This window comes from Suricata suricatta, chromosome 12, assembly GCF_006229205.1.
Source record: "Suricata suricatta isolate VVHF042 chromosome 12, meerkat_22Aug2017_6uvM2_HiC, whole genome shotgun sequence".
NCBI lineage: Eukaryota > Metazoa > Chordata > Mammalia > Carnivora > Herpestidae > Suricata > Suricata suricatta.
The window spans coordinates 101,854,514-101,869,005 of record NC_043711.1 but is presented as its reverse complement, the minus strand read 5'-3'; the positions used below and the strand labels follow the sequence as shown (position 1 = coordinate 101,869,005).

The 14,492-nt window shown below is 50.0% G+C and overlaps 1 protein-coding gene across 1 annotated transcript in view; it reads right to left on the bottom strand.

Moving 5' to 3' along the window:
• RAB22A (RAB22A, member RAS oncogene family) overlaps nucleotides 1-14,492 on the bottom strand; it is a 51,921-nt gene that overhangs the window by 4,339 nt on the left and 33,090 nt on the right. The window contains exons 3-6 of the mRNA XM_029917979.1: nucleotides 11,748-11,829; nucleotides 2,141-2,212; nucleotides 1,947-2,053; nucleotides 1,230-1,339 (exon numbers count right to left, since the gene is read on the bottom strand). Coding sequence (XP_029773839.1) covers nucleotides 1,230-1,339; nucleotides 1,947-2,053; nucleotides 2,141-2,212; nucleotides 11,748-11,829 — 371 coding nt within the window. The remainder of the gene's footprint in view (nucleotides 1-1,229; nucleotides 1,340-1,946; nucleotides 2,054-2,140; nucleotides 2,213-11,747; nucleotides 11,830-14,492) is intronic.

The window sequence follows — 14,492 nt, the reverse complement described above, 5'->3', positions numbered from 1 at the left end:
CAGCACCCTGAGGACTCCTGCACAGTGCTCTGAAAACCTGCAATTGGTGGCCCAATCTAAACAATGGGACCTATGACATAAAATCCAGTGCTCCGGACAAACTAAAATCATCAAAAAATAAAGATAAAACCCACCTCAGCAACTGGGCAACCAGCGGCCTACGTTCCAGTGTGACCCCACCTCCTGGTGCGGGGCCCCCACACGCCGGGTCCCCAGGGTTATCTGTGGCTCCCGCGTCCCAGGGCTGGCGGCCTGCCCCTGCCTGGCCGTGGCGGGTGCTGGACTTTGTGCCCCCTCCTCCACACAGCGGCCATGAGACCTGCCAGCCTCGGCGACTTCTGACCTCACGCCGTGGATGGGGCTGAGCGGGTAGGCTCACTGTGCCCTGTCGGCTTTCTCCTGTCCTCCGCCTGCAGGTCTGACGCGTCCGCTCTCCGCAGAGCCCGCTCCGTCCGGTCTCTGCGCCTTTCCCGCCTCCTCAGACGGGCCTTCCCTGACCTCCTGCGGACCCTCCTCCACTTCCTCCCACGTCACGGTTGCCTACCTGCAGGTCAGCTGGAGGGATCTTACTTCTCGCTGTGCTCACTGCCCGTCTCGGGAAGCAGAAAGCGAGCTTTGGGAGCGCAGGGCCAGGCCTGTCTCGTTCACCGCTCCCCGCGCCCCCCATGGACCGGTTCTCAATAAATATTCTGATGGATTTGAATGAAATGAATAAACATAGATACAATCTGTGGAGGGTCCCCAAGGTATGCGGCGTCCTCCTGCCTAGCAGCACTGTATTAACACTTCTGGAAAGGGGAGGGGGAGGGATGGGAACGGGAGGCCTTAGTTTTTACTCTCCTGGTATTAATTTCTGAGGGTTTTCTTACAGTGGAATCACACTTGCATTTCATTTCCCTTTATTGTTTTGTTCATTTTCGATGACTCTGGATGGCTAACTGAAACACATCTAAAGAGGGACAGAGCCGGAGATGACAGCTTCCAGGACCTCAAGGCCCTGCGCATTATTTATTCAGCAGCAACATTCCTTCGAGAAGGGTCGCAGCCCTCAGGCGGTGGCTCTCCAGCAACGAGAACACCCAGCCGCCAGGCTTACACTCCCCAGTCTCACGCCACTGCGAGCGTCAGAGACCAGACCGCGCGTGTGCGGAGGGGCTTCTCCGCAGCCACGTGGTTCTGGATTGAGTCGCTCTACACAGAGGAAACCCATAAGGCACAGAGATACTCACTAATTTCTATAAAGAGTTCATTTATGTTTATTGCGTTTTTCGCGCTGGTCTCCACGAAAATCGCGTGGATGGAGTCGGCGTAGTCCTTGGCGTCTCTCTCCATGACTTCTCTGGAAGGCAACAAGCACCCGGTCATTAACCAGATTTGTGATGACAAAGGATGTCACGAGCGGCTAGTGACTGAGCCCTGCAAACACGGGCCTCCCAACTACAGCACTTACGTGGTCACGGGGAACTAAACAGAACCACCCAGCACTCCTTGTGAGCTACTGCCGGACAGATCGATCACGGAACGGCAGGGCTCCCCGCCCCGCCCCCCAAAGTCAAGTCCTTGCTTTGGGAATCATGGAAGTGGTCCAAGTGGTCCAGACAAATTGCCAATAAATGTGCTTTCCTCAAAGCAGACATGCTTCCCCCCCCCCCGTTCAAGAGCCCCATGTCACGGGAACGGGGTGGGGGTGACACTGATCTCAGATAATGTCAAGGGTGACGTAACGGGTGCTTCAATAAATCACACACCTGTCTCTCTGTGTAATCTAATCACTTCCAAATGCCTGAACTCTTAATTTTTGTTAAAAACTTCAGGACTTCCAGCTGAACAACCAGGAGTTTTTCAATGTCAGAGATAAAACAAAAGCCAGATTCTTATATTGGATATCGCTCAGGAGAAAAAGGAGCACACAGTCAGCACTGTCATCTCCCGCTCTAATAACGTACCTGACGTCGATAAGATCACACTTATTTCCTGCGATGGCGACCACAATATTGGGCGGGCCGTGCTGCCGCAGCTCCTTCACCCAGTTCTTTAATGTGGAAAATGTCTCCTGGAACACAAAACAGGAAAGCGCCTGGGGGGCTAAGCGGCCAAAAGAGACTTTTCAGAGCAGTCTAAAAAAAATGTAAAGTCTTACTTCTTTTGTGATATCATAAACAATCACGGCTGCAGCGGACCCGCGGTAGTACATGGGCGCTAAGGCACGGAACTGCGGAGAAGGGGGAAAGAAACAACAAAATCGGGAAAGCGGGTTAAAGATGCTTTTTTATAAGACTTTTAGGCCCATTACCCCCACACAAAAGGTAATCTTTCTCTGAAGCCGAAGAAGATGACGTGATGCGTCAGAGCAGAGGAGCCGGTAACTACCAGAGGCAAAGCACTTTTAATGTAACGCTGAATGTCTCTCAGAAGACAGTTTATAATACAGTTTTATAGGAATTAAATATGGTGCTATAAACAATTGTTTCAGCTAAAAAGGCTTTTTAATTGAACTCAATGTTATAATTCCCGAATTCATTTGTTCAATAGTCTTTTAAACTTAGGCTTCCTCAACTATTAGGGAGATAAAAGTGATGCTGTAGATCGTTCTCCAGGGAAGTGGCTGCATTTGGGCGTCGCAGAGACAACCGTGTAATCCAAACGCTGATTGTACTAGAGGTGGAGTCCACGATTACACTCGCTACTCGGATGAGTTTGTGACTTGCTTGTCTGATCTCTCCGCACACACGGCAACTCCCAAATGTGGGTACAAGTCTCATTTCATTTCCATGCCCGTCACTGTTCTGTGCGGGCCCCGCTGAGCGCGTGAGGTGGACAATGGGGAACGGGATGGGGACCCCTGGGCCTCTCGCCCCGTGGATGTGGTGCACGCCTGAACTCCATCTTCACCGTAGACCCGGCTTTGAAACCCGACCCTCGGCGGACGTGGTACCACAGCGCGCTTCTTCTGCCCTGCGTTGTGGTGGCTGCGCCCCAAAGACAGGTAGGAACCAGCGTCCGAGGTGGACATCGGGCGTACAGTACGGTTCACACACAGATTCTGCAACTTCTTATCCAATGTGCTTAACCTTTGGCTCTTAAATTTTTAAGTTAATTTGAGTTTTGTAAACGGAAGTGAAATTATGACTGGAAACCGCATGAGGGAAGAAGCGCAAGTCTGCTCAGAGCCAGTTCACCTCTGGAGCCTGGAGCCCGGGACGGGGTCAGGGGGCAAGAATCGGGGAGTGAATCAGTTAAGGTCTGTTTAAGGACGCGGCGACGTCACGCCGAGTGCCAGACCAGGTGTCCACACATATGAAGTTTTACTACGCTCCGTGGGAAAGATCTCTGTCCCTGCGGTGACACCCCGACGAAATAACCAGACTTCAGAGGGCGCACAAGAAAGCACTAGAGAGGAGGCAGCTACTTTATTGGACGGGAAACACCGTGGACTGGCTTCCGGGGGTGGGCAGAGTGGGGAGGGGCGGCGCAGAGGGTAACCTATTCGCTTTCCCTTCCCTTCCCCTCTTCCCTTCTCGCTCGGTCATCCGTCCGCTCCTGTTACACACAGTGGACGCACTGTGTTCTGGGAGTTTCAGGTGCACAGCACGGCGATCTGACCAGTTTATGCGTGGCGCGGTGCCCTTGATTAGGCCGCTGCCCGTCTGTCACCGCACTCACGCCGCCACCGACTCCATCTCTCATGCTGCACCTTCCTTCCTCGTGGCCTATTCATCCCGCAACTGGAGGCCTGGCCCTCCAGCTCCGCTTCCCCCATTCTGCCCACCTCCCCACCCTGCTTCCCTCCCACAACCCCGGTCTGTTCTCTGTATTTACGGCTCTGTTTCTACTTTTCTATTTGTTAAATTCCACACGAGTGAAATCATATGGTATTTGTCTTTCTCTGACTTATGTCACTTAGCATTATACTCTCTAGGTCCATCCACACTGTTGCAGACGTCAAGATCTCATTTCTTTTTAATGGCTGAGAAATATTCCGTTGTGTGTGTATATATATATCCCTTGTCCTCTGTATCCATTCCTCTATCAATGAGGCTGCTTCCGAATGTTGGCTATTGTAAATAACGCTGCAATAAATGAGGGGTACATTTGAATTAGTGCTTTCATTTTCTTTGGTTAAATACTCAGTAGTGGAACTACTGGGTCACATGGCAGTTCTATTTTTGTTTGACGAACCCCCAAACTGTTTTCCACGGCGGCTGCACCAGTTTGCGTTCCCACCAACAGAGCACGAGGGTTTCTTTTCTCCACATCCTCGCCAACACTTGCTGTTTCTTGTGTTTTTGATACTAGCCATTCTGACAGCTGTGAGGTGATCTCTCTTTGCGGTTTTGATTTGTGTTTTCCTGGTGACTGGTGATGTTGAGGATCTTTCCATGTGTCTGCTGACCATTGTATGTCTTCTTCAGAAAAATGTCTATTCAGCTCCTCTGCCCATTTTAAAATCAGATTATCTGTTGCTTTTTGGATGCTGAGTTGTGTAAGTTCTTTATATATTTTGGGTATTAAGCTCTTATTGGATATATAATTTTTAGCTTTCACTTTTAAAAGAAAAAATATTTTTTAATGTTTATTCATTTGTGAGAGAGAGAGAGAGAGCGAGAGAGCGAGCAAGCGAGCACGAGCGTGCACAAGCAGGGGAGGAACAGAGAGAGAGGGAGACACAGAATCTGAAGCAGGCTCCAGGCTCTGAGCCGTCAGCACAGAGCCCGACGCGGGGCTCGAACCCACGAGATCATGACCTGAGCTGAAGTCGGATGCTTACCCGATTGAGCCACCCAGGCGCCCCTTAGCTTTCATTTTTGATGTATGATACTGGCAACAACCTTTACAAAGTAGTTGGGTTTTTGGTTTTCTTTTCTATTTAAATTTGTAAGGGTCAAATTCATGTAAAGAAATGCAAAGATCTTAAGTTAGATAAAGATCTTGATTTTTGATCAAACGACCAATGTGTATGTACACATCCACGCAAATGCCTACCAGGATAAAAATATTTCTATCAACACAGAAAGTTCTTTAACGGCTCTCTCATCACGTTCCTTTTTTTTTTTTTTTAATTTTTTAATGTTTTTTTAATTTAGTTTTGAGAGAGAGAGAGAGACAGTGTGAGCAGGGGAGGGTCAGACAGAGAGAAAGAGACACAGAACCGGAAGCAGGCTCCAGGCTCTGAGCTAGCTGTCAGCACAGAGCCTGATACGGGGCTCGAACCCACGATCGTGAGATCTGACTTGAGCTGAAGCCGGACGCTTAACTGACTGAGCCACCCAGGCGCCCCTCATCATGCTCCTTCTTTATTCCTGATGATCACTGTCTTTAAGTCTATTTTATTGATATTTGTTGATGCTGATGTAACATAATAATTTCCTTTTGCTTATGATTTACATAGAAGAGCCTTTTCCATTCCCTTATTTTCAAGCTGTGTTTTAATAGTGAAGGTAATCTTCTTACCTCAGTAAGTACATTAAATGTAAAGGAACTGAATATTCCACTTAAAACGCAGCAGTTATCAGACTGGATCAAAAACCGGCCTCAAACTATGCGCTGGTTAGAAGGTGTCCCATTTTGCTACTTGTTTTAGATTTATTCCATTAAAAAAACAATCCTGTTTTTCCTTTCGTCCCCTTTTTTTCACTATTTTTAAGTATTCCGTTTTAATATCTTAATTTGCCCACTAGCTTTCTAGCTATACTTTCTTCTATTTTTTAAGTGGTTGCTCTTGTGACTCCAATACACACTTGTTTCTCAGTCTACTTAAGAGTTTAAACTGCACTGCCTCACATCATATCGGAATCTTGCAAGAGGCTAACTTTTTTTTTTTAATGTTTTTTATTATTTATATTTGAGAGAGAGTGAGAGAGAGAGACAGACATACAGACAGACAGAGACAGCATGAGCAGAAGAGGGTCAGAGAGAGAGGAAGACACAGACTCTGAAGACAGGCTCCGGGCTCTGAGCTAGCTGTCAGCACAGAGCCCGATGTGGGGCTCGAACCCACGAACCGTGAGATCATGACCTGAGCCAAAGTTGGACGCTTAACTGACTGAGCCCCCCAGGCGCCCCAAGAGTCTAACTTTTTAATCCCATTGCTCTCTGTGCTGCTGTCAACTATTTAAAATCTACATGTACTATAAGCCATACGCTCCAGTGTTATAATTTTTACATTCATAACCGGTAAATAAGAAGGAAAGAGACTTTCCTATTCACCATTTCCGGCAGTTATTCTTTTTACAAAGACTAGTGACCCCCTGGTGGTGCCTCTGCCCGGCCTAAAGAACCTTCTGGCTCTGCGGCTGAGTCCTTGCCACTCTTGTTCTCTACAAAGGTCATTCCTTTCACTTCATATTTGAAAGAGAATTCTGGCAGACCGACATCTTTCTGCTCGCAGCCCTTTCACGATACTTTGTGTCCCACTGTCTTCCAGCCGCCGCCGTCTCTGTGAGAAGCTGTTCCCTGCGCACAGTGTGTCTATTGTCTCTGCTGCTTCCCAGGTTTCCCTCTTTCACTCCGGTTTGCAGCCGTCTGTGTGGTTTGCTTTGTACTGACAGGTTTGGGGGAACTTCTTGGATCTGTGAGTTGATGATGTGTTTCACCAAATTTGGGAAGTTTTCTTGGAGTCTCTTATTGTTTCCCCGCTTTCTCCACCACTGCCGGGTCTCTCGTTACACAAAGCAGGCTGTCTGGGTCTGTCCCAGCGGGGCTGAGCCTGTGTTCCGAGCCCCCACTCTTCCTCTGTTCTACTGACCGCCTAATCTGTTTGCCGCCCACCCTGGGGTTTACCGTAGGCACTGCAGCTTTTAGTGCTAGCATTTCCATTTGTCTGATCCGTGGTTTCCGTTCTGTGCAAGGTTCCCCACGGGTAGTTAAGTCGGTAGAGACTGCTTTTCCTTGAAGTCTCTGAACATATTTAAACCATCTGGCTTCTACTGTCTTCTCTGAAGGGTGTTAAAATAGTGGACAGTCACTCTGCCGTTGGTTTTACACGTGGTGAGGGCGGGCCCGCGCGCAGTTCTGGGACGCGGTCTCCCCCTGCAAGGGCCGGCCTTCCTGAGTCCAGCGGAAGCCTGAGGGGCCGTGTCGGGCACTCCTGGGCGGTAAGCATCAAACTCTGTCCTCAGATCCCACAAGCTGAGCACCAGGGCTTTCTGCGTGAGTCCCGGCTACGCTGTGCCGCGTGGCCTGGAGAGCGGCCTCTGAGGAAAAGCCATAAAAACATGAGCCTCACGCATGGTCATTCCTTCCGCAGTCCCTGACTACCTTCGACAGTGGCCCCAGAGTTGCTGTTTAATGTTTTGTTGAGTTTGCATATAACTGCTGTTAGTCCTTTCCAAGCCACTCCACATTATTGACGCTGAAACTCCTTCCGTGACCTTTTGGTGTGAAGAAAGCAAGCGGCGGTTCAAAAAGACACTCGAAGGATGTCTGCACGTCTCTGCCCCAAATCTGCCTCTGGACTAAGGCTGGCAAAACTCTTCCTGGAAAGGGCCACGGAGTGGGGATTTCAGGCTTTGTGGGCCATTCCATCTGTCACCACTACTCAAGTCTCCTACTGGAGTGAACGCAGCCACGGACCACATAGGCAACAAGTGTGGCTGCGTTCCAATAAAACTCTACTTCTAGACACAGGCAGCAGGCGGCATTGGCTGAGGAGCCTTGGTGTCAAGCCCAGCTCTAGAATGATCCTCAGCTACTACATGTTTTCCTGATTTTAAAACGTGACAATAGTGGACTGTGTGCCTTCTTGGTGCTCTGACCTCTGGAAACGGTCATCAGGAGAAACCACATTAAGATTCGGAGCCATAAATCTAAGGGCTGGGTGCAGCATCTACTAGATTCTGGTTAAGAAGCTTTCCGGGCAAGGGTCTGAAATGTCGCTCCGTTTACGGGGCGGTTACGGGATGTGCGGTGCTTGGGCTCCTGGTGCCGGCTCGGTGTCCAGGCCGCTGCTGCCGGCCTCGCTAGCGAAGGAGGACCCGTGGAAGGAGCTCACTTCAAATGAACTCACATAGGAGAGCAAACAGGGACAAACGAATCTGACAAAGGCACTCTTTTCAGATAATAAATCTAAATTATGAAAAGAAGTCTCATTTCATCTGATGTTAGGGAAAATATTAGGTTTATTATTGCAACCGTGAGCTAGTTTCCTGGATGAACACTGAATCGAAGTTGATTGAGGACCTGTGATTCTTCTGACAAAACAATACACCAGCGCAATATGACCTCTGTCTTCCATTGCATTCTTGACTCTCCTATCCTGTCATCAAAAGGAAATTTTTACAAAAATATCTGAGGACTCCATCAGTTTTTCCTGGGCTGCTAAACTCTTCGGTTCACAAATCATTGTATCTTCTGAAACACTTATATCTTCATCCGTATCAGTATTTTCCTCATCATTTAACAAGATCCCCACAGTCAATGGTTTTGCATGACGTTTGTGAAGTTCTCCAAAATCACTTTCATTAATGTAATGAAATCAATTTGCAAATCAATTGCAACTGGACCACCAGAAAGACAACCCGCCTGGCAGAATCACAGACAACAGATGCGAGGGTCAGATGGGCAGGGTGTTTGAATGGTTGGTTCATCAGAAAGGATTTTCATTTTATGATGCCTTTTGGTTCCATGGTGTATGTCACTGTAGAGAACTGAACAGTACGCATGCGAAAACCAGAACTTCCTGATTTGAAGGCATGCGGTACTTACACGGCAACAGGAAGTAGAGGATCTGCCCTCATCTGTGTAGACAGTACTGGCAGTCAAATGACATCAACCCACTGACATCACTACTGTGCCAGGGGCTGAGGGCACAGACGCGGACGCAGTCTCTGCCCACAAGGAGCTCACAGTCAAACAGCAGACAGACAAGTAGGGAAACGGACCACTCCGCAGAAGGGGGCAATCAGAGACCGTGGGGGACGCGCAGAAATACCCTGAAGAGTTCCTTCACGGACTGGCCCGGCCAGCAGCTGAGCATCGGTGCTCTGTGGCCGCTCTGCCAGCCGCCTGGAGCAGCGCAGCGAACGAGACGCCAGGTGCAGCTCTGGCTGACCAAGGCCAGTCGGCAGGCCGTCTCATTACCACTTGTAACGAGGGCCGTGAGGAAAATGAATAGGGGGTAGGGATGGAGCGTGCAGGGGGCCCTGCTGAGGTAGAGGGGGTTAGGGAAAACTCTCGGTGTGTCACTGAACCTGAGACCAACAGGCAGGGCCAGCTGGCCATGCTCTGAGCAGAGGGGAGAGAGCAGAAGAAACAAGGTACCTGAAGGTCTGAGACGCAAGGACTTTCGGGCATTTGAGGAACGGAACGGAGGCCGGTGGCTGGGACTCCATGGGCCAGAGGATGCGCCCGGAGCGGGACTGGGACTAGAAGGCAGGGCGAGCCGTGCAGGGCTCTGTAGGCCGCCAGTGAGACCTGGGCTGCTATGAGAGGAGCAGTGGGAGGTGACTGTGGGAAGAGGGCTGTGTCTGATTTCTGCTTTCGGAAGATCCCTCTGGGTCCTGTGAGGAGAAGTGACAGAGGGCGGCAGGCTGGGAAGGGGAAGTAGGGGCCCAGCTAGAAGGCTACGAGACCCTCTGGTGAGTCACAGGTGGCTGAGAGCAGAGTGCTGGCAGGAGGTGACCGTATTTGATGTCCATTCCGAAGACACGGCTTCGAGGCATGCGACTGAGCAAATGCGATGGCAGCCGGGGAGGGACGAGTCCAAGGCGACTTCTAGACTTGGGTGTGAGCAACACGGGCAGGTGGCAAAGTGTTACTCCTCTGAGAAGCATAGGGATGCCTAGGACAGCCCCCCTCGAGGTGACACTGGAGGTGAGTTTGGAAGGCTGGATCTGAGCTTTGTAGGCTCAAGTGGGAGGGAGGGTAGGGAGGAGAGTGGGGTCCGGCTGAGTGGGGCACAGTCGGGTCCTCAGGGCCTCGCCCAGGACAGGGCGGCAGTCGGGCAAGCCCGCAGACAAGCCCTGCAGGGAGCTCATGGCGTCTCACACCGTCTGTGGCTGGCGGTCAGCTGTTCTGCTCTTAAACCCCGTCACCCAGGCGGCTCGGGCGACCGGAGTGGGTGCCCCACAAGGGTGCCCCTCTCCTGACGGTCTCCTCAGCAGGTGGTCCCACGGGGTCCCACCCCCGCCTGCCGGCTGCTGTACGTCCCCTAGGCCAGCCCCCCGGCTAAGTGACGGTGCTTCGGGGGGGCGGCGGGGGGCGGCGGATCTGCATCTCAGAGCATCCACCCCTGGTGCAGAACCAATTACAAGCGGGGAAGCGAGAGGCAGGCCAACCAGCCGATGACGACACAAGTGCCCGCCAGGACGGTAGCAGTAAGGGAGAGGCGTACAGCTTTGTGTTATTCTTTTTTTATGTTCTAGAAAAAAGAGACGTGATACATGACAGTATTTCTGAGGACAGGCTCTGACTCAAAGTATAATGGAATCTATATTCTAGCATGATTCTTTATGATGAGGGTTTTGCTGGATCATCAAATATATGGGAGGGGGTAACTGATACTTGGGGACTCCGTGAAAGGTACGTAGATCACTGGCGTGAGGAGCCGCAGGCGTCCCTGGCTAACAGGACAGACGCCAGGGCCGTGTCTGCAGACAGATTCACACAGGCGACCGGGAGCGACGCTTGTGAAGGATGGAGGATGGTGAGCAAAGGTCTTGCTGTCCCAAATGCTCCGTTCCAGAAGCACAACACACAAAGTAGGAGGAGCGGGGACGGGAGAGCGGGCAGATGTGTCTCAGATGAGTAACTGGACGCAGGGCATGATACCCCGCGTTAAAACACAAAAACAAAGCTGAAGCAAAAAACAGAAGACACCAAACGGAGCAAACTTGAGACGTGAAACCTGCGTCTAGGACGACAGTAACGGCTTGTTTCAAGTTCCTCCATTTGTCCGTGAGGACTCCTGTCACGTGCGATACCACACACAGCGTCGACGCCGTCTTAGATAAGACCGCGATGACAGACTGTTCTCTGGGTTACCTCTGGTGCGTTTAGGAGCCTACGATAGCGCTGCGCACCCATGAGATGTTCTGTTTTGAAAACAAAATTAAACAGCAGCTGAATAATGGAGTGGCTGCCAGATGTGCTTTGACAGGGAAATCAGACATTGGGCCCAGAGGGAAAACGAGGCAGTGGGGAAGGGTCTGTCCCTTCCCCTGCCTTCGCACCCCGGCCCTGGGGGGTGGGCCTCTGCAAATCCCACTCTGCACCGAGATGTCCTGGCCCAGGCCCCGCCCCTGGTTCAGGCTCTTCCTGAGGCAGATAACCATCTTGGACAATTTGATCATCAGGCGTTTATTAAGTACCTATTGCTCAGCTCTGTGTCAGCTCATCCGTTTCACTTAAATCTCAAACTTTATATGCTGTAAGGTTCCCTCTTTAGCTTTTAAAAGGCAGCTATAAAGGAGATGTGCTTAACTCTCCCTTTCTACCACTAATTCTTTTATATCTTTGCTGGAGGATGGAGCCCCGAATCACACGCAATGCTCTGAGTGGGCTTTTATCAGGCCTGTTAGTCACACTAAAAAGTATAAAAATGCCCTCAGTGCCCATTATCACTTTCTCCATCAGTGGACTTTGTGGCTGTAATTGAAAAGAAAAAGGCTGGCCCACGCAAATGGAAATAAATGTGTCTCTGGTGCACAGGAGGGAAGGGAGTGACGCGCAGTGACGGGGACACAGACAGTTTGGTTGGAGCTTTAACGCCGGCCTCAGAAAGACATGTAGTAAATTAAAGGGAGACTTACTCGTTCTTGTCCAGCTGTATCCCAGATTAGGAATTTATGTAGCTCATTTTGGTACTGGACAGTCTTGGTCATAAAAGATGCCCTATAAAGAGAGACCTAAATGATCAGAATGCTTTTATTTAAAAATAAAATACTTTTATTTCAAGCACGATGCCAGCCCCAGTTGGAAACATCACTTAGACTTGATCTCACACTCCCATCTCCTAATCGTGGTCCTCTCCAGAGTATTTATGGGACGCTCGGACGCTCGCTGCTTATGCTGGGTCAAAATAAAGCACTGGACTCCTGTCCCAAAGAGTTCTTTGATCTGTGATCGCCTAAGCTCCTTATGAAAAGAAACCAAGGGATGATGTGGTGATCTAGACATGGACCTCCCTTGTCAACGCCACAGAAGCTGTTATTTACAAAGATGGTATCACGGGAAAACCTTCTAAAAAACCTGTGTGTCCAGGAAGGGAGCGTGTGCACTAGTGAAAACCATCAGGCCATCGCGGTTTGTCCTCCCCATTCCCAAACCACACGACCACACATGTAGCTGGACGAGAGGTGGTGCAGCACTGGAGTTAATAAAATTAAGATGCCAAAGAAGAAGCAAGAGGATGGCAGAAAATACGATGCCCCTGGAGACCCCTTTCCAGTTTCAGGTGACCTGATAGGCCACATCAGCCCTCTGGGCCCAACCCCACCCTCGATGGAGAAAGGAATGGCAGTGTGCACGTCACTCGCTCTGAGAGACCACTCTGCCCCAAGGCCTTTGAAGGTCCCTATCATTTGGGGATCTTCTACTCTCTGAAGATCCTGTGAGGAGCCACAGTGGCCCAGGGCACATGCCTGGACACTCGAGGGGCTCCTGGACACAGGTTCCAAGTCCTGGGGCTGAGTTCAGCTCCAACGCTATCTTCTGCCCCCGCGTCACGCAGAAAGCTCCCTCCTGGAGAGTCCCCCACGTCCCGGGCTCCTGCACGCGGCCTCTGAGGCTGCTTGCGTAACCCAGAGATGACGATGCCGTCTTCTGTAGTGGATAACAAGCCTTCGGCGGCCCAGGGCCAAGCTGTACTCTTAGACTCATACCCTAATCATCTTAATCAGGACAGGAATGCAATGGCTAGACATTTTCAAATACGCAGGATGTCTGAAATATTTTTTGAGATCCAAGCTAATTGTGCGAGTTCTTCAAGAAAGTGCTAGCTGAAATCCACAGAACAACTTTCTGAAGAAATACTGAGTTCAGATAAGTATCAGAATCCTTAGTTTTAAAAACTTCAACTCTAATGCAATGAATCCCTGGCAATATTTATATCAATTTATGGTTCAGCAAGCAGCCTCTGAAATAGTGACTCTGATGAGGCAGCAAGACCACACTTATGGGACAGGTACTATTTACTGGATATTTATTCACTGGAAATTCAGCCCTTGGTATCCTTAGTAAAGTGCTTTATATAGACGGCGCTCGATAAACGGTTATTGTACCAAGAACTTCTGAGGACCCACCATGATTAAATCAGGATGTGCAACCGATCTCTCACTTAGGAAAGATCTAAGCATTCAAAAAGCAGTGTTTCTTGTGAAGATTAAATGCTACGAGGCATGGGGAAGTGCTTGGTAAATTGCAAAGCACTACACCTATACAAGGTATTATTATTATTATTTAAAGGCTGCTCCAGGAAATGTTTTAGTTTAGACCTTGCAATTAGTCCTAAAAGCTTACAGCTCAACTCTCCATCAATTATGGCTATGGTGTTACATTTAAGAGTGACAACAGGCATCCAACAGAGGCCTGTGAACAGAAACAATGCACCCAAAATATCCATTTTGGCTGCTCAAAGAGCAAGAGAAGAAATATGCTTCAAGTAGACAAAAAGATGAGAAAGGCGTATATAACAATTAAAAGGAAATACTTCATTCCAGGATCAGAATTCACTGAAGTTCAGCCCGCCTGCCAACCATTTCTCCTTTGAAGAGCACACAGGCTGACTACTCAGGGGAAAGACACACGAAATGACACCTATGGTCCAGTGTACGCACCTTACAACTGAAACCCAACTTCCTGTCTGACCTGAGACTGTTCTCCCAGCTCCCCACCGTCATCACTCTTTTATTTTTTAATGTTTTTTATTTATTTTTGAGAGACAGAGACAGTGCAAGCAAGGGAGGGTCAGAGAGAGAAAGAGATACAGAATCTGAAACAGGCTCCAGGCTCTGACCTGTCAGCATAGAGCCCGACGCGGGGCTCGAACCCACAAACGATGAGATCATGACCTGAGCCGAAGCCGAACACTTAACCACCTGAGCCACCCAGGTGCCCCTTGTCATCACTCCTGACACACCTCCTTCTTGTCTACACTGAGCTCTGGCAAGCCCAAAGCTCTCTACTTGGGTCTTTTTGCAGCCATGTCTATTGGCTTCTTGTCTGTCAATCTGTCTGAATCTTGTCTATCATTCTGTCCTGACCACGCAGAAAAGCCGTGGGGCTTTTTCTTATGAAAAGCAAGCACCATGGGCAAGGCCCCGACAGCGCGGATGCAGTGTCTCATGGCGAACCCCCACCGATGGCATGCTGGGGCGGGGCACCAGAAGGCTGCGTTTCCTCAGTGGCCCCCAGCATTCCAGCCCACCAGACGCTGGGTGCTCGAATGGTGGCCATTTCAAAGCATGTAGGACTTCCTCGCTGACAGCAGCTCCGGAGTCTCCCTCGAGACCTGGATCACATCTGCAACAACCAAGTTAGTGCTCCGTCCATCACAG